Genomic DNA, 21,072 nt, shown 5'->3' with positions numbered 1-21,072 from the left:
GTCCACTGTCCCCTCAGGGTTCAAGATGGCCACCATAATCCCAGTGCTCAAGAGGGTGACCGTTCCTGTCTCAATGGTTACTGTCCAGTGGTACTGGCCTCAACAATAACAAAGTGCTTTGAGCGGCTGGTTGTGGGTCACATTAAGTCACATCTGCCTGCTAAATTGGACCCTTTACAGTTCACTTGTTGCTCAAATTGGTCCTCTGGTGATGCCATAACCTCTGCACTCTACTCCGTCCTGTTCTACTTAGAAAATGGTGCCTCATATACCAGGATACTTTAGTCATAGTCATAGTCATACTTTATTGATCCCGGGGGAAATTGGTTTTTGTTACAGTTGCTCCATAAATAATAAATAGTAATAGAACCATAAATAGTTAAATAGTAATATGTAAATTATGCCAGTAAATTATGAAATATGTCCAGGACCAGCCTATTGGTTCAGGATGTCTGACCCTCCAAGGGAGGAGTTGTAAAGTTTGATGGCCACAGGCAGGAATGACTTCCTATGATGCTCAGTGCTGCATCTCGGTGGAATGAGTCTCTGGCTGAATGTACTCCTGTGCCCACCCAGTACATTATGTAGTGGATGGGAGACATTGACCAAGATGGCATGTAACTTGGACAACATCCTCTTTTCAGACACCACCGTGAGAGAGTCCAGTTCCATCCCCACAACATCACTGGTCTTACGAATGAGTTTGTTGAGTCTGTTGGTGTCTGCCACCCTCAGCCTGCTGCCCCAGCACACAACAGCAATCATGATAGCACTGGCCACCACAGACTCGTAGAACATCCTCAGCATTGTCCGGCAGATGTTAAAGGACCTTAGTCTCCTCAGGAAATAGAGACGGCTCTGACCCTTCTTGTAGACAGCCTCAGTGTTCTTTGACCAGTCCAGTTTATTGTCAATTTGTATCCCCAGGTATTTGTAATCCTCCACCATGTCCACACTGACCCCCTGGCTGGATACAGGAGTCACCGGTACCTTAGCTCTCCTCAGGTCTACCACCAGCTCCTTAGTCTTTTTCACATTAAGCTGCTGATAATTCTGCTCACACCATGTGACAAAGTTTCCTACCATAGCCCTGTACTCAGCCTCATCTCCCTTGCTGATACATCCAACTATGGCAGAGTCATCCGAAAACTTCTGAAGATGACAAGACTCTGTGCAGTAGTTGAAGTCCAAGGTGTAAATGGTGAAGAGAAAGGGAGACAAGACAGTCCCCTGTGGAGCCCCAGTGCTGCTGATCACTCTGTTGGACACACAGTGTTGCAAGCACACGTACTGTGGTCTGCCAGTCAGGTAATCAAGAATCCATGACACCAGGAAAGCATCCACCTGCATCGCTGTCAGCTTCTCCCCCAGCAGAGCAGGGCAGATGGTGTTGAACGCACTGGAGAAGTCAAAAAACATGACCCTCACAGTGCTCGCTGGCTTGTCCAGGTGGGCGTAGACACGGTTCAGCAGGTAGACGGTGGCATCCTCAACTCCTAGTCGGGGCTGGTAGGCAAATTGGAGGGGATCTAAGTGTGGCCTGACCATAGGCCGGAGCAGCTCCAGAACAAGTCTCTCCAGGGTCTTCATGATGTGGGAGGTCAATGCCACCGGTCTGTAGTCATTGAGGCTGCTGGGGCGCGGTGTCTTCGGCACAGGGACGAGGCAGGACGTCTTCCACAGTACAGGAACCCTCCGGAGCCTCAGGTTCAGGTTGAATACATGGCGAAGTACTCCACAGAGCTGAGGGGCACAGGCTTTGAGCACCCTGGTACTGACACCATCCGGTCCTGCAGCCTTGCTTGGGTTGAGACGTTTCAGCTGTCTTCTCACCTGTAGAGCTGTGACGCCCACCGTGGTGGTTTCATGTGGGGAAGGAGTATAGTCATGAGAGCAGGGTGGGGGACTGTGAGGAGGGGTAGGAGGGGAGAGTGGAATGTGTGTTGGTTGGGGGCTGACAACAGATGGCTCATGTGTGGGATGGGCAGGGGCCACACTGTCAAATATGTTAAAGAACAGGTTAAGTTCATTGGCCCTGTCTACACTGCCTTCCGCTCCTCTGTTGCTAGTCTGCTGTTGTTAGTCACCCCCCGCCAGACCTCTCTCATGTTGTTCTGCTGGAGTTTCCACTCAAGCTTCCTCCTGTACCTGTCTTTAGCCTCCCTGATCCTGGCTTTCAGGTCCCTCTGTATTGCCCTCAGCTCCTCCCTATTTCCATCTCTAAACACCCTCTTTTTAGCGTTCAGGATGTCCTTAATGTCCTTTGTCACCCATGGCTTGTTATTTGAATAACAAAGGACAGTTCTTGTGGGAACGTTGCAGTCCACACAGAAGTTGATGTCATCAGTGATGCACTCTGTGAGCCCATCAATATCCTCTCCAGGATACTTTCTGTTGACTTTGATTGGTATTTAATTCAATCATCCCTCAGAAGCTGGTGGGTAAGCTGTCCTCGTTGGATCTCAACGCCTCTTCCTGTAACTGGACCCTGGACTCCTTGACAGAAAGGCCACAGTCCAAGTTGGCAGCAACATCTTAAGCTCTACCACACTGTGGACCGGCGCTGCACAGGGCTCTGTGCTCACGCCAACTGCTGATGCCTGACTGCACTGCTAGGTCCAGCTCAAACTGAGTCATCCAGCTCGCTGATGACACAGGAGTGGTTGGTCTCATCAATGATGACGAGGCGGTGTAGAGAGAGGAGGTAGGGTGACTGGTAGAATGATGCGAGCACAACAACTTGAGTCTCAACAGAGACGAGACCAAAGAGATGATTGTGGATCTTAGAAAGGTGCAGGCTGACCTCCACATTGCACATGCTTGGCTCCTCCGTGGAGAGAGTTAGAAACACCCAGTTTCTGGAAATGTACATAATGGACAATCTCACCTGGTCTCTCAACACCACCTCGTTGGTCAAGAAAGCACAGCAGCATCTCCACTTCCTGAGGTGAGCACACCGCCCATTGTGATCAATTTTTAAAGAAGCACCATCAGGAGTGTCCTGACCAATTGCATCACTGTCTGGTACTGGAATTGCAAGGGAAGGCGTCTGACTGCTGGTCCCACAAAGGATTCCGAGGACTGCTGAGAGGATCGTCAAGATCTCTCTTCCACCCAACAGAAATATTGTCAGGCGTACCGCATATGCAGGGCCCTTAACCATTGATCCCTCCCATCCATCCAACAATCTCTGTGGAAACTAAGTATTCCTGCAGTGTGTTGTCTTCTTCAGATGTCTCCTTATCGCAAGAAAAGCGACAAGCTGGCACAATACGCCCCTCCATCTATTGAGACCTTTGAGCTCCAAGTTAAGCTGAAGGAGGAATAGTGAATAGTGATGCCTATAGGTGCGTCTCCAAAACTAGAAAATGTCACGTTCACTAACAGGAATAGCACATGGATGCATTGGTGTAACATGCTTTTACTGGGAAATGATGCCAAGTATGATTTACCCTTTCCTTAATTGACTTTTCATGCAATTTGTATATAAAAATGGGTCCTAATCAATCCAATTACCAGATTATTGGTTTAAGTTAAGAAATGGAAGTGATTTTTTATTGCACATTGATCTTGGAACAGATATTTTGAATTTTCCATTGGATAAACTGATATTTTCTTCTCGAATTTCTATTTTTTTTATATGCACATCCGATAATTTTATGTGTCCCTTGGCTGATAAACTAAATTGGAGACCAGGCATCCCCAAATCTAACACTAATCTATAATCCTAGTTGATAAATAACTTTGCTTGATAGCTATGTTGTTTTGTAATCAAACAAAAATGCTTTTCATTACATGCTAGACATTCCTGCTAAAAATAATAGTCAACTGGATTAAGTAGTGATAGCTGTTGCTTGTGGAGCTGTTCGCTTGCAAGAGTTTGCTCCTACCATTACACAATGATGTGGTACATTGAACCAGTGTTTTAGGAGGGGGTTGTGGGGACACAGAGTCCGATGTCACTCAGTGAAAAAAGAGGGGAGATCCTCCTGATATTTTAAGCACCGTTCGAAACCCAACTAACAGCACCACAATCAAAATTAATGCCACTCAATGTCAGCAAGACCAAGGAGATGATTATTGACTTCAGGAGGAGGAAGCTAGAGGTCCACGAGCCAGTCGTCATCCAGGGTTCAGAGACAGAGAGGGACAGCAACTTTAAATTCCTCGGTGTTATCATTTCAGAGGATCTGTCCTGAGTCCAGCACATAAGTACCATTTGTGAAGAACGCACAGCAGCACCTTTACTTTCTTAGAAGTTTGCGAAGATTTAGCAATGCAGGCCATGTACTCTTCTTGCTGCTGCCATCAGGAAGGGGGTACAGGAGCCTCAGTAATAAAACCACCAGGTCTGGAAACAGTCAATACTCCTCAACCATCGGGCTCTTGAACCAAAGGGGGTAACTTCACTCAACTTCACTTGCCCCATCATTGAAACCCCCAAGCAGCTACTGTATGGTGAGCTTTCGCTGGGCAAGAGGAATTGAGGCAGACCCTGAAAGAGGTTCAGGGACTGCAATGAAAGCTAATATTGCACATGCCGGGCTTGTATCAAAACGGCTGGAACAGAGTGCGCAAGAGTGGAGTGGCTGGCGAGTTAGAACCACCCACAACCACCTGGAAGAGAGACGCCGAGCAGTACTAATTGCTGCCAGATGAAAAAGGAAGGCAAACTCAACCTCTCCACTTCCAGATCCAGCACAGTTTTCAGGTCCTTACTGTGGATGTCTGTGTCACTCACAACTTGAACTCAGCAGCCACCTATGAACCCACCACAGAACTGCACAACCCTAACTGTCATCGGCTACGACAGATGCAATCAATCATAGCGTTAGTTCATAGGTTAAAGTTATGCACCTGACATTTGAAGAACAGTACTACTGACATATTGCAATGTAATAATTTGGAATTTCTACTAAAAAAAGATCAAGGCAGGAAGTTTGAAATCTAAGGAAGTATTGTCTACAGGACTTGCAGAGCTTATTTCTTCCAAACTCAAAAGAGTTTAAGGGAAAATTCACATTGGACCCATAAAATTAATAATAATAACTTTATTTACATAACACCTTTTATACATTAAGATGCAGACGCAAAGTACTTTACATAGATTGTAAAGATAAATCAATATAGTCATAAAAACACAAGACAAATTTAAAAATCATAAGTAAAAACAAACATTATGCAGTGTTATTTGAGTATCACAGACCTTGAGTGAAGGTCGACAATCTGCTACCATCCTGTTACTAGATGCTGTCTGGTACCTTCTGCAGAGTCACGTAATACAAAACCTTTGGCCCACCAAGTCTGCCCAATCAATGAGCACCCATTTCCATTCATCCTACACCAATATTCATTGCTGTAGTTTGCAACCCCTCTGAATACATGATCCCTGACTTGAATAAGACTAAAAACATAAATGATAATACAAGTTTTTGTGTAAAGAAATTGTAATATATGCTCTTGCTGAAACCTAGTATAGTCCACAGCACCAACCTACTGATTTTTCATTTTTTAAAAGAATGATTTATCAGCAGGAATCCAGCCTCTTCTATCAACATCATACCCTGCTTGCATATCATGACTGATATTGCTAATATTGATTGTCTATCCATGTCCTGCTACATGTAGTATCAAGTGTTTATTCATACAGGCCAGATGTAAGGAGGATATTTTCCTCAACTGATTCTAGGTCTGCAGGCACAATTTAAGAATAAGCAGTAGAATATTGATTCAAATGTCTTCTGAAACTTTCAGCCGAGTCTTGAGCCTTTTACAATGCACCAGCCACTGAGCAAAGAAAGTTCACCATATTTCAGTCCTTATTTTGATAAAGTCATCCCTAACTCTAGGGAAGCGTTCTGCCCTCCTCCACTGTGTCAAGTCATTTAAGAAATACGTTTCAATGAGGTCACCTTTCATTCTTCTAGAATCAAGAGAGGAAAAGTCCCGGCTACTCGGGATCTCTAATATGACATGATAGTCTACTCTCATATTCTAAAGTTGGAATTAGTTCATAATTGTAACAAGTGGAAAAAGCTTGTCTGGTGTATTGAACATACAGATCAAATCATGACGCATTGCACTGAGATAGAGCAGAATGCAGAATAAAGTGCAGTGCAGGTAACCAATAAGGTGCAAGATTACAATGGGGGAAGACTATGAGGTCAAGACTCCATTTTATCATACTAGGGAACCATTCAATAATCTTGTAACGGCAGGGTGGAAACTGTCCTTAAACCTGGTGGTAAGGGCCTTCAGGCGCTTGTATCTTCTGTGCAATGGGAGAGGGAGGAGCAGAATATCCAGGGTGGGTGGAGGCCTTGATTGTGCTGGCTGCTGTACTTAGATTATGCTAACTGCCGGACTGATATCATTACCCTATTAATGGCACCACTCCCCCTCCTTTTCCATTTCTCCTGTTCTTCCCAAGTGTACTACTTTTATCACCCTGAAGCCATGTTGATGTAACTGCAATTAGATCATCCCTGTTCATTAAAATGCTGTTCAAACATTTGCCTCATCAACCTTACAGGACGCAGATCAGCAGGTCACTTTTCATGGTCGGTAACTTCCCCAGTGGTACTTTCTTAGTCATCATTTGCATTATTTCCTCATTTGCAATGAACCTCTGATTCTCCAGTCTTTCTGGGAAGCCCTGTAAAGAACATAGTACAGGCCCTTCAGCCCACGATGTTGTGCTGACCTTTTAAAATACTCCAAAATCAATCTAACCCTTCCCTCCCACATAGCTCTCCATTTTTCTTCCACCTTACGTTTTGACAATTCTACACTGTTCACCCCACAACTAACATAACAATACTAAGAATTAAATGACTTTAGTAAAAGGGTGTTTGTAAAATGATATTGTTTCAGTTTGAATTCATAGAAATCGAAATCAAGGAATCTAGAAACAAAATCTATAAAAATCAAAAAACTATACACCCTGGAAATGTGAAATAAAAAGTGTGCTGGAAGCTGTGGAAAGAGAAGACCTTTTTTCAAACGGCATCCCCTAAAATACTAACGCTATTTCTCTTTCTACGGATGCTGCCTGATAGAGTCATAGAAAAGTATAGCACTGAAATGGGCCCTTTGGCCTATGTAGTCCGTGTTGAACCATTTAAACTGCCCACTCCCATCGACCTGCAGTGGGACCATAGCCCTCCACACCCCCACCATGCATGTACCTATCCAAACTTCTCTAAGACGTTGAACGCAGCAGGCCAGGCAGCATCTATAGGACTGTGTCCTGACGAAGGGTCTCGGCCTGAAACGTCGACTGCGCCTCTTCCTATAGATGCTGCCTGGCCTGCTGCGTTCACCAGCAACTTTGATGTGTGTTGCTTGAATTTCCAGCATCTGCAGAATTCCTGTTGTTCTAAGACGTTGAAGTTGAGTTCATATGTACCACTTGTACTGGTAGCTCGTTCCACACTCTCATGACCCTCTGAGCGAAGAAGTTTCCCCTCGTGGTCCCCTTAAACTTTTCATCTTTCACCCTTAACCTATGACCTCTAGTTGTCATCCCACCCCCCCAGTGGAAAAAGGTCTGCTTGCATTTACCCTATCTATAACTCTCATTATTTTGTATACCTCTATCAAATCTCCCCTCAATCTTCTACATTACAAGGAATAAAGCCCTAACCTACTCAATCTTTCCTTAAAACTCGGGTCCTCCAGTCCCAGCAACATCCTTGTAAATTTTCTCTGTACTCTTTCAACTTGACTTAGATCTTTCCTGTAGGTAGGTGACCAAAACCACACACAATACTCCAAATTGGGTCTCACCAACATCTTGTACAGCCTCAACATAGTATGCGTCTACTGTACTCTAAGTCAATCCAATATTCCCTGGTTTTGTTATAGAAGCAAAAGTATCTTGTTTGAAAATGCAGTACTTTGTATTTCAGTAATCTATTGACGTGAGAATTCTCTCTTTTCCAGCCATCTATGCCCATAGAGCTTCCGAACATTGAAGGTATTGAAAATCCATATTTTTGTACATGTAAATAGTTTGTGCTGATGTTTTAGTTGTTTGGAAGTTCTCACAGTAAAACTGGTGCAAGATTTAATGTTACCTTGTTCTTGAAGAGGCATGACCTAAACCAGGGATCCCAGTACTCTGTGACATCAGAATGAAGTAGTGGTCAGCTCTGGGGTTGGGGGGTGGGTGGGGAGTAATTTTTTCGCAGCACCCTTGAGGGACTTGGCACGCAACTTACATGTTTCTCACTTTCTGTCTTGGATAGTGGGATTATATTTTATAGTTTACAATCTACTGAGACTCTTGCTGGATTGCCTAGATTGTGTAAGATTACCATACCTTTCGATCCCCAGGACACCAGCTATGAAGAGATTTTTCAGTCTTTTAAACAAATTAGTTTCTTCGGTACTTCCTCGTTATACATGTGAAATTCCTTTCTCTATTACACCGCAGATTTTGCACCTTTTCTTGTACGTGCACCCTAGTTACATGTCAGTATTTATAATGAATCCCACAAGACGTACGAGGGTACTGTATAAGAATTGCCGCCATGAAAGAGTACCTCTGGTAAAGGTGCTGAGCAATCACTTGAAGCCTTGATCATTTCAATGGGAAACTGCAGATTTAAATTTTAAGGGAGTATTACAGGATCCATAATCTTGACTTTGCTATTAATAATTCTATACCCACCTTCTCCTTTCTGGTCGTTTCCCAGACAATGGTGTTTCAATTGACATTTCGTTTCTGTTGCACTGTGAAGGGATATGTGGAGCTGATCAAAACAACTCTTGTTCACCCTCTTGTGGCTTGCTGATACAAGAACATGGACAACATCACAAATTAATATACTTCTATATTATCAGTAGCAATATGTATTTTTTTTGCTTATGTTGTAGTCTTTCACATATTTCATAGGTGTTTCTTTAGTCTGTGAAGGATATTATGAATCTAAGCATACACTGTTGCATAGCAAAGATCTTGGTGTTTAGCAAGGAATTTAATGGTACTGCCTCTAGAGCTTTTTTTCCTAAATTTGGATAAGAGCATCAAACTTTTTAATGAAATGCATCTTTTCTTCCCTTCTGCAACTTTAATTTTAGCTATTATCCTGCTTTGTGAGCCTGTCCAATGGGAGGCACACCTTCAGCTGATTATTGATGTCCTCCTGACTGGTGGAAACCCAGAAATAACTCCTCGACAGTTCCCTAGCCCTCATATTCCTGTGGTGGCTTGTAATACAGACTTGATGTGGGTCGCAGAGGGCAAATCGCCAAGGTATGGTAAGGTATTTGCATGAGAATGAACAACTACAGTGAGATCTAACCTACCCTGGACTTAAATTCAGATCATCAGAATGGGTGTGAACTTTATTACAAACTTGAGAAAATCTGCAGATGCTAGAAATCCAAAGCAGCACGCACAAAATGCTGGAGGAGCTCAGCAGGCCAGGCAACATCTATGGAAAAGAGTAAACAGTCGACATTTCAGGGAGACCCTTTTCAGGACTGGAAAGGAAGGTGTTGGGGGCCAGGGGAGGAAGACATAGAAGAAGTAACGAGCTAGGAAGTTGATTAGTGAAAGAGATAAGGGCTCCCTTTCTTCCATGGTCCTCTGTCCTCTCCCAGCAGATTCCCCTTTCTCTAGCCCTTTATCTCTTTCACTAATCAACTACCAAGCTCTTTACTTCACCCGCTCTCTCCTTCCCACTTTCACATATCACTTGCCACCTCGCACTTCCTCCCCCTGCCCCCCACCTTCCTGCTCTGTTTTCTCCTCTTCCTTTCCAGTCCTGATGAAGGGTCTTGGCCCAAAACTTCTCTTCCGTAGATGCTGCTTGGCCTGCTGAGCTCCCCCAGCATTTTGTCTGTGAACTTCATTAGGTGAAGCTTTATCCAAAAGGTGGCCACAAATGTCTGCAGTTTGTCAAACTGGTCTATTTTTAAAGAATTTTATTGCCCTTTCTCTGAAAGGTGAAAGGTGAGGCTTCTTTGCTGAGACTCCTTGTTTGGACTATAACTCTGCAGAGCATCTCCTGAGGTGAATTTAACTCGGTGGCTTAAATCTGACAAGTAAATTGTTGTAATTGGTATGCGTACTTACTACACAAACTTTATTGATAACATTATTTGCCATTAGGTTTGGTTCTTGTGAACTGTATTGTAATTTGGGTAGCAGGGTGGAGATACATCTCTACCAAAGGCAATACTTCCCTCCACTGGCCTGCAGGTTACCCTTGGGCGAGATGTAGCACCTGCTTAGCCCCACCCACTGACCAGGGTCACTTGAAGTCATGGGAGCAGATGGTCTTTTGAGCGGCTGGTGCACATCACAAGTCCTGGTTATGTGACCACTGACGCCAGGCAGACAATCTCTGAAGAGTATTGAAAATGGTTGGAGTCACCCGTCTTGTACAGACACTGCTCAGAAGAAGGCAATGGTAAACAACTTCTGTAGAAAAATATGCCATGAACAATCATGGTTGAAGAGCATGATTGCCCACGTCATATAACATGGCACGTGATGATAATGACACTGTAATTGACCACTATTTGTGGAAAGAAAGACCATCAATATACTTTAAGAATTTTAAGTGGAAAAAGACTCTTAAGACATAAATAGCAAGATAATACACAGGAGATCTATCAATGCTTAGAAATAGGAGGGATAAAACATGCTAAGGAAGAGTAGCATTTCTTAGAAATTCTAGGCACATTGTTCTTCTAAACTAAGCAAGTGAATTTTATCTAAACCCAACTGAGTACTTGGTGCGTACAATGCAAAGTTCCTAAAGTTTCATCTAATTTCTGTACTGGGACTCTGCAGCTGTTTATCAGCGTTCAGCGCCTGACTGATTAATACGAATTGGTGTCTTCCAGTTTCATGAATATGCAGGCATTAAATATATAACAAGAGGACTGGGGCCTGCTCCCATGTTAAAGGACCTGTCCCTACATGGGCTGCTGTCACAGGTCTGAGGTATCACTTTTCCCTAAGGTTATTTTATCATTTACCATTAGTGATAAGTACCTTATAGGTACTTGTTGTCCTCGTAGGTGTATGGGGTTGAGTGGGATCTGGGATCAGTCATGACAGAATGGCGGAGCAGACTCGATGGGCTGAATGGCCCAATTCTGGTCCTAAGTCTTATGGTCTACTCCTGATCCCTCTGATTTCTGCCCTGACACCCTCCCTGATCTTCTTGACCAGCCTCTCACTCTGGCGATCATCCACTTCCTCTCCTCAACAGTACTCCACGCTCTCATCTGTGCCTTACCCCACACTGATCTCCACAGGGGAAGAAAATTGCAGAAGTATTTTCTTTGTGGCCACAGAGCTACTTCCCAGGTGTGTCAAAATCCCAAGTGAAATAGCTATTTGAGTATATTAATGTGTAGAACCAGGGGAGTGGTAGATGGTGGGCTAAAAATGCAATATCTATATTTTGTCCCCAATGAACTAATCAAATTGGACCACTATTTCATACAACAAAAGCTAATTCAATTACGCTAGCCTTTTTGGAGCAGGAGGGGAGTTGGGGTAACCGGCTGTACAAAGAGAATGTGGGCAATTTTATTTTTGAAGAGGGGAGTTTCCTTCACACTACCTCTATTACTTCTATTCAGTCTTCCTTAAAATCTACTTTTTAGACCAGACCATTTGCCTAAATACACCTTCTGAGGCTTAATTACTTTTCCAATATTTTAATTATTATTAATTTTACATATTAATAATGTTTTAATACAAAGTACAAGAAAAAAATACATTATACTAAATCACATATAAAGATTCCTTACCCTATATTCATACAGATTATTTAATTCGTAACATTGAGATACAGTAATTTTATTATATTAAAAAAATCTAACCCACTATCAAGATTGAAGCTGATCAGTAAAGGAAAAAAAAATTATTAGTCATCACCTGTGCTTTAACAGCAAATCAAAGGTTTTGAAAGTAATTCAAACAAGGTCCCCACAATGTTTGAAAGTCTTGGCTAGATTCAGAGATTGAACATCGAATCTTCTCTGAATTTAAGCATGACGTCACATCACGTAACCATTGAGCGTGAATAGGAGGGGCCGCATCTTTCCATTTAAGCAAAAGCGTCCTTCTGGCCATAAGAGAAATAAAAGTCAAAATGTGCAAGTCAGATGACTCCAAAATAATATGCAAACAACAGGAATTCTGCAGATGCTGGAAATTCAAGCAACACACATCAAAGTTGCTGGTGAACGCAGCAGGTCAGGCAGCATCCCTAGGAAGAGGTACAAGTCCGGGTTTTGAATATGCCCTGAGGTGTTGGAGCTGGTGAGATCAATGGCAGTCCTGACGAAGGGTCTCGGCCTGAAACGTCGACTGTACCTCTTCCTAGAGATGCTGCCTGGCCTGCTGCGTTCACCAGCAACTTTGATGTGTTTTGTTCCAAAATAATATCCTTTCCTCCAACAATACCAAATAAAGCAGTCAAAGGATTAGGCTTAAAGTTTACTTTGAAATGTATCGAGAAAGTTTTAAATACTTCTTTCCAATATTTTCCAAGACTCAGGCATGTCCAAAACATATGAATGAGTGAAGCTTCTCCATTATTACATTTATCACAATACGGAGATATATCTAAGGCTTAATTACTAATGTTGCTTGATAATACTTCTATGAAGTTCATTGGGTAAGGCATTAAAAGTAGGGTAGAATTGTCCAGAGTTATTAAACAGGGCAATCAAATATGGCAAATGCCTCTTGAGATTGAAAGTAAATTTACTAATCCTATCAAAAAATTGAAGAAAAAAATTCCGTGGAGTGATTTTTCTTTTAACACTTCCCTTTAACTTCACAGGTTTGGCCATGGAGTATTTATGCTGTGTCTTGAAGAGATTTACAAGAAAATCACGGGCAATGATCTTAAGTATGAGTTCTTATTAGGAAAACCAAGTGAAATAACCTACCATTATGCAGAGTGTCTAATAAGGGCTCAAGCTGCTGGAAGAGGGTGGCAGAAGCCCATTCATACACTTTACGCCATTGGGTAAGTGACTGCAATTATAGAAAAAGGTGTGATATCAAGAGACCAAAAGCACTATTTGATGAGCTATTTTAAAGTACACTCTAGTATTTGTGGAAGTAGAGTAGCAGTGTATTGCAGCAGTTTCCACCTTGCAGTATGCAAGCCCGTTGGGGTTTGGGGTAAAAGTTACGGGGGGGGAGGGGTCATGAGTTCCTAAAAGAATGGAGGCAAATTAGTTGGGAAGTTCTCAAGGAAAGCAAAAATAAATTAAAAGTTAGTAGTCGCCAGCTGTTCCAGCTGTAGGATTCTTCACAGTCCTCAGGAATTTTAGAGACATCCCCATAACGTGCTTGTAGAATGGGCAGCAGTTTGTGTGGGGTGTGGACTTTGCTAAGTGGGAACAAGTAGGAACTTCATTCAAGAAGTCTGGGAACCTCCAGTCCAATGTCTCAATGTTCGAGGACTCACTGCTTAAATTTTTATTTTATTTTAGGGATAATCTAATGACTGACATCTATGGTGCTAATCTGTACAATCGCTACCTTGAAGAGGAATCCTCGACTAAAGGCTCCTTGGTGCACGCCAAAGTTGCTGCAGGAAAACCAACAGCAACAGTTTGTCAGGACGAAGATCTTAATATAATGGCAGGTGGACTGACAGAGAGCTCTGCTACTTCCTGTAAGTCTGTGCTGGTTTGCACGGGTGTCTACAACCCCTGTAAGGATGATCTAAAAGGCCATGAGGAATTGATTACGGGATCTGTATTCCATGGCCACAGGGACTTTAGCTTTGACGCCGATTTATGTGATCCAGACTATATCGTACCTAATATTGATGCTGCTGTGGAACTGGTCTATAAGTTGGAAAACTATGTGCCAAACTAATGCTTTTTGTTTATAAAGCTTTGACCTATCAGTTCAACTTGCATCTGGAGATAGAAAAAGTAGATTTTTACAAAGAATTGTATAAAAGCAAGTTGCCTTGTTTGGTTCAAATATCAAATTGTCTTCCATATGGTTTCCCTCTGCTTTGGCAGGGTTACCCCAAGATACAAGTGTAAGTGTTTGTGGCCAAAATGTTAATTTGATCATGTAAGCCCAACTAGCTTCTTAATTTGTGTCACCCCATGGTCCAGTAGTTCCCATATGTTTTGCTAACATAGCAAAGGACTAACTTGTCCTCTCTCTATGGATCACATCTACAAAAAATACTCTTTCCACAGTCAGAATCAACGTGGCTTTTTTAACCATATTGTTAATAGTTGTATGGATACAAGTTCCATGATAATTTAGTGAAATATGTTGGTGCTTTTAATTTATTTTAAATTCCTGACAAAAGCATAAATTGCGCATTGAGAGAATGCTGCTGCTGTTGATTAAGCCAACACTCTGGAGATTAAAAAAACACTCTGTTTTATAATGTTATTGATCTTACTCTTTTGATGGAGAACTGTTAAGTTTAAGATAAAAGGACTAAAATAATTTGTCATATTTCCCCCTCTCCCCACTTCATAATCATAGCCCACATCAAGGCATATGTGTATAAATAGAAGTCGGTATATACGTGGTTACCGGTTTGGTACCTGTACAGTTTTCTATTTCCTGTTTGTATAATTAGTTAGTGCAATAGCAATGGTGCAAAACCACTCTTAATTATTCTTTTGATAAGACTGATTAATGTCATGTTAATAACTTTTCTATAATGTCAGTATTTTGTAATGTATTTTGTTACCCAGAAAGTAGATGAGAAGGTAGTCCTCTTCCAATATTAAGTTAAATGGTCTGCGAATGTATGTTATTTACTATGATATGACTATACATCTTAAACAGTACTTCAATATTGTGGCATGCACTGCCACTTTAGTAAGATTATCTTTAAATATGACGACTTGCCATATTGAACAAAAACTGCCATCAAAGACGTGGATTAATTAATAACCTTGTTAGAAAATGGGGGTTCAGTATATAAGATTTTAACTACTAAATATTTTTTAAGTTTTCAATTCCTCAAACAACTCTAATGTGGAAATCCCCCACTTAAGTATTAAACTATAAACTCTGTTTATGATTATGGTCCCTTTATTTCATCATTTGATAATAGTTGCTATTTTCTCTTTGAATATTTTTATTGCAGTATTAAAGTTTAAACACTTTTGTCACATTATTTGCAATGGTGAACACATGCCTCTACAAACTTAGTTTGTAAGTGAAAGACTGGTATTGAGTGCTCAGACCTACCTATTGCCCAACTCTGTCAATTGTATAAATATTGAAGAGATTGATTTTCACATACTAATTAGTTCTTTTAATGAGCAAGCAACTATGCAAACCTGTCTTCTGTTCGTGCACACAGTTTTATTTTTAATCATTTGACAGCACATGGGTCACTAACAAGGTCATCGTTTTAATATCTAAGCATAATCTCCCTTAAAAAGATGGAGAAGAACTGTGTTCTGGAACCTCAACAGTTCTTCTGCAGAGGATGCTCCCACAATGATGTTTGATGCTCAGGCTAAGTCCTTCCGATGCTGAGATATATCCTCGGATGTGCTGGGCCACGTCCTCAGAGACATAACCTGGGGTCATCAGATGCTTCGCATCAGACACCCTCACCCAGGTGACCCAGCCAGGGTTGATCAGGCCCTGGCTTGTGTCCCAGCAGGATGGGTCCACGGGCCACGCCTCTTGATCCAGAGCCATCTGGAGGCTCGCTCAGCAGCCTCTGTGTCTCGTTTCTTTGCAGATCCTTCATGCCAAACAGAGAGTAGGTTCAGCACAGCAAGCAGCCAGCAAACCTCCACAGTCCACCTCCTAAAGGCTTGCATCGTGCCCTCCTCCTCTGTTCCTGACTCTGCTCTACCAGCTCCTGGTATTTGGCTTTCTTACACTTGAATGCCTCCTCAGTCTCCCAATAAAGGTTTAGCCATTTCAACTGGTTGTTGGCCTCGGTGGTGTTATTTTGGCTTGGCAGGTGGTATTACCCTATAGCCAAAGTGCATTAATTGGGGAGGGAATGATGATTGGTAGAATTATTGAATGGAGAACTAATTAAGTGGGATACTCTGTCCTGGATGATGTCGAGCTTTGGTGTGTGTTGACAGTTGCAGTTATCATGGAAGGTGGAAAATACTTCATCAGCCTCCTAGTTTGGAGAAATGTTTTGGAGAATCACCATGGTGACTAATGATCACTTTACATTCTTAACATTTCCAAGGCTGCTTGACTAATGGTAATGTATAACTTGAAAATAAGTAAGTTAAATTTTTTTTAAAAGCATTCTTTCTCTTTCTTCATTTATTGATTTATTTATTGAGATACGGCATGGAATAGGCCCTTCCAGCCCTTCGAGCTGTGTCGCCCAGCAACCACCGATTTAATCCTAGACTAATCACAGGACAATTTACAATGATCCATTAACCTACCAGCCGGTATGTCTTTGGATTGTGGGAGGAAACCGAAGCACCCAGAGGAAACCCACATGGTCACGGGAAGTGCGTACAAACTTACTGACAGGGGCGGGAATCAAACCCAGGTCGCTGGTACTTTTGTGCTAACCACTACGTTGTCATGCCGCCCTGTTCATTCAGTTGAACGATCAAATACTTTCCCAATGTATGTTTGCTTCTGTTGGCAAATATCTCACTTTCCGATAGGGTTAATATCATTAGAGTCAAAATATTATGTCGTGTTACAACTGTACACGTGCTGCAGTGAGTAAGATGCTTTCTTTTTAAACAAGCTCAGGGATTTGCGTTTAAATTCACCTGTGATTGGCGGGATGACACTCTCCCTTCAGAAGGCTCCTACTTAAATTGAGTTTAAGTGGATTCGAATTAATCTCTTAGAGATGATCTTGTATCAGGTAACCCAATTTTAAGTTGGCATCAGTCAGATCAGCTCGGAATGTTGGAACATAGTTGGTGCAGCAAATGCAAAATGTCACCGATGCACTGCTGCCAGAGGTTAGGCAATTGTTAAGGGAGAGTGCAGTTCTTTGTCTGTCACTGGGGTTCCTGCAATAGAAACCATTTCTATTGGAAGTCCAGGATCAGAGGACACAGCCTCAGAATAGAAGGGCATCTTCTTAGAACGGAGATGAGGAGGAATTTCTTTAACCAGAGAGTGGTGAATCCGTGGAATTCTTTGCCACAGGCAGCTGTGGAGGCCAAGTCTTTATGTATATTTAAGGCAGACATTGACAGATTACTCCTGCTGAAGGGTTTCGGCCCGAAACGTTGACTGTACTCTTTTCCATAGATGCTGCCTGCCCGCCAGCATTTTGCGTGTGTTGCTCAGATTTCCAGCATCTGCAGATGTTTGTTGGTAGACCCTTGATTGGGCAGGGCATGAAGGGCTACGGAGAAAAGGCAGGAGATTGACGCTGAGAGAAAAAGTGGATCAGCCATGATGAAATGGTGAAGCAGATTCAAGGGGTCAAATGACTTAATTCTGTTCCTATATCTTACGGTGTCATTTCATTCCCCAGAAAGTCCTTACTTGCAAAATTTGAAACCACTGATGTAAAATTAATCCTTGGTAATTTGATACATTCTAAACATACTTGAATAATTTTAAAAAATCAACTAAACACTAGAAGTCCCTGTGAAGAAACCGGAAGAGAATAGGCTGCTGTAGAAATCCTGACTTGATGTATGATGCATCTTTTAATGCTGACGCTTCAAGCACAAAAATGTCACTGAATAAGTTACTTTTTACAGGCAGAGAAAGTTGATCAATTTGCTTTCTTTGAATAATAACCCTTCCACAGAAAGACGGGCATGAGCTACAGGTCAAACAATTAAGTGATAGTGTCCAGATTGTGGTCCATGCCTGAATTCAAGGAAAGCAAACACAATCTGAAATCAGCTGAAAGTTGTACTTCCATTGTAATTGATATGGCGAGGCGCCAATTAGAAATCTGAAAATATGATATCAAATGGTAAACTTTAGGGCAGTCGGCTGCTGTGATATGTCTGTCTCTATATCTGCTTAATTCTAAAGTTTAAGGCAGATTTATTATCGAAGTCTGTATATTGTGTACAACCTAGGCAGCCACAAACCAAAGAAACTCAATAGAGCCCATTTTTTAAAAAAACACCCATTGTGCAGGAAAGAAAAGAACAAACCATGCAAGTAACTGAAGTTCACAAAAGTGAGTCCACAGCCGCAAAGCCCGTCATCTCTACAGCCGATCCAGTAGCCCATTAGCTGGAGTCCTGCAGCTTCAGTTCAGTGCAGAGATGAGCAAACCTCACTGAGCAGTGAGCAGAACCAGCCCGTCCCTCGCCTCAGGCCCCAACACCCTGAGCTTTGCATATAGCCTGGTGCTTAAATCGTCCAAACCTTGGGTCGGTCCTCGCTGTCAGACTCAGGCCCCGTCACTCAATTTAGCCCCTACCTGACCTTTTCAATTTGGCATTGTTAGTTTTCCATTGGCTGTTTAAAACTTAGTATAGTTGTCATTCCTTCCCCTTTACTCTTTTTGTCCTTGTCATGTACGGCATTGCAAATAATAGCTTTGCATTTTATCTGGGGATATTTGCCCTCAACTATTTAATTTTTACCCCTTCAGCTAAATTTGAACATAAGTATCCCTGAGCAAAGCATAATGATCTACAAGAATTCATTGAATTAGCATTTCCCAGGGGTAAATTATTTTACACTGATTTAAGTTGTCTACATTAAGAAAGTAGTGATTTACTGTTTGCAAATTCAAGAAAAAAGATTTCATTGTTCATCTTAAATGCACGATTTTAAATAGCAACAATAATTCTGGTGCAATATTTGAAGATTAACAAATTATTTGCTCACTTTAACTCCAAGACATGAGAAAGATGTGTGTATGTACTCAGCAAACCTTTTATATAACAAGCCCCTTTCCTGTTATGTTTTAAACATTCTGATTTATCTTTAAAAGATTTCCTGTAAAAGGATTTTTTTTCAAGGCTGAATAAGTTAACCTATTTAAAGCTTTCAAGAGATGCTTGAAAACAATTTTAAAATATATTGCTTTAAGATTTTGAGGCTTACAAATTGATTTTTATTCTTGAGATCTGTAATCACAAGGTAACACCTTTCCATTATAAGTGATGGGGGGAAAAGCAGTGTGTTGTGGTTATGGTTTCAGATTCATGAAAAATGTATAAAGATTATCTCAACTTTCATAATAAAATTAGAATTTTTGTCATTGGTTGACTCTTCAGGAACAGAGGCCATCCCTGCTACCTTCAAAGATTATGATACTGGATTAAGCTATTAAACGGGGATTTCATTTGTTAATGTATCCAGACTTGTGGCATTGTCACGGCAAGAAATTATGATTGCAACACCACACAGTATTTATCTGTTGGTGTACATGCAGTAAATTCTTGGTAAACCAGCACCCCAGTTATGAGGCTGATCAAATTGTAGGAGTTGTAAAATGGACAGGAATTCAAACATGCAAGATATGACCAAAGACCAAAGTTTAAATTTATTATCAACGTATATGTAACCTAGAGATTCATCTTCATCTGTGTTGAAGACATTACAAATCACAGTACTTTAACATGTAATAAAAAGTTAGCCATCTGATGTTTTATGTCAGTGACTTGGATGATGGAATTGATGGCTTTATGGCAAAGTTTGTGGACAATACGAAGATACGTGGAGGAGTAGGTAGTTTTGAGGAAGTAGAGAGGCTGCAGAAGGACTTGGACAGATTCCAAGTCTTGAGGATGGGCAAAGAAGTGCCAGATGGAATGCAGTGTTGGGAAGTGTATGGTCATGCACTTTGGTAGAAGAAATAAAAGGGTAGACTAGTTTCAAAATAAGACGGCTAGTGGTGTAGTGGCATCAGCACAGGACTTCAAGGGGAATGATCCCATGTGTGAATCCAGCCGGCTCCTTGCATGCCTTACATCTGTGCTAGGTTGAGCGTCAAGCTAGCAACTCGGCCTCGTAAAAACAGTCAAAATGCTGTGGAAACGACAAAAATATAGCCTGTGTTGCCACAAGGCATGAAAAGGAACAATATCAATTTCCTAAATGGAGAGAAAATTCAAAATTCTGAGGTGCAAGGGGACTTGGGAGTTCTTGTGCCGGATTCCGTAAGGATTAATTTGCAAGTTGAGTCTATGGTGAGGAAGGAAATGTGATCTTAGCATTCATTTCAAGAGAACTAGACTATAGAAGCAAGGATGTAATGCTGAGGCTTTATAAAGCACTGGTGAAGCCTTACTTGGAGCATTGTGAGCAGTTTTGGGCCCTTATCCGAGAAAGGGTGTGCTGACATTGGAAAGGGTTCAAAGGAGGTTCACAAAAATGATTCCAGGATCAAATGGCTTGTCATATGAAGAGCATTTGATGGCTCTGGGATTATACTCAGTGAAATTCAGAAGAATGAGGGGTGACCTCATTGCAATCTATTGAATATTGAAAGACCTTGATAGAGTGGATGTGGAGAGGACGTTTCCTATGGTGGGGGAGTCTAAGACCAGAAGACACAGTCTCAGAGGAGAGGCGTCCTTTTAGAATTGAGATGAGGAGGAATTTCTTTAGCCAGAGGGTGGTGAATCTGTGGAATTCGTTGCCAGAGGCAGCCAAGTCATTGGCTATATTTAAAGTAGAGGTTGATCGATTCTTGATTCATCAGGGCATGGAAAGATAGGAGATTGGGGCTGAGAGGAAAAATGGATCAGTGTGGAAATGGCTAATACAAAGGGAAATAATTTTAAGATGAATGGAGTAAGGTATGGGGCGGGGGGGGGGGGGTGGAATTCCAGAGGCAAGTTCTTTAGAGAGTGCTGGGTGTGTGGAATATTTTGCCAGGGGTGATGGTAGTGACAGATGTGAAAATGTACTTCAATGTAATAAGTTAGTGATAAAGCATGTGGAATTGAACCAGAAAACAGAGCTGAGGAATCATTGGATATTCTCCTGGGCAACAGGTAAGGAGGGGTGAGATTGACACAAGCACCGTTACCCTGCCCCATCTAATCCTTCATTACCACTGATCTGGATGACAGAACTAAACGTACCATCTACCTGTTTTCAGCTGAGCGGTGGGAGATGCAAAGAGGTTTCAGGATGATTTAGTAAAGTTAGTT

The 21,072-nt window shown here is 41.9% G+C and overlaps 1 protein-coding gene across 2 annotated transcripts in view; it reads left to right on the top strand.

Annotated features, from left to right (window-relative positions):
• The window catches only part of zgc:77375 (uncharacterized protein LOC402927 homolog), a 39,495-nt gene extending 24,449 nt beyond the window's left edge, over positions 1–15,046 (top strand). For both annotated transcript variants that reach the window (XM_063068413.1, XM_063068412.1), the window contains 4 exons: positions 7,945–7,978; positions 9,085–9,259; positions 12,819–13,007; positions 13,480–15,046. In XM_063068413.1, the coding sequence (XP_062924483.1) occupies positions 7,945–7,978; positions 9,085–9,259; positions 12,819–13,007; positions 13,480–13,870 (789 nt within the window). In that variant the 3' untranslated portion in view covers positions 13,871–15,046. The remainder of the gene's footprint in view (positions 1–7,944; positions 7,979–9,084; positions 9,260–12,818; positions 13,008–13,479) is intronic.
• Positions 15,047–21,072: the final 6,026 nt, after the last annotated feature.

This window comes from Mobula hypostoma, chromosome 15, assembly GCF_963921235.1.
Source record: "Mobula hypostoma chromosome 15, sMobHyp1.1, whole genome shotgun sequence".
Lineage (NCBI taxonomy): Eukaryota > Metazoa > Chordata > Chondrichthyes > Myliobatiformes > Myliobatidae > Mobula > Mobula hypostoma.
Note: the sequence above shows the minus strand (reverse complement) of the source record. Positions and strands in the feature narration are given on the sequence as shown.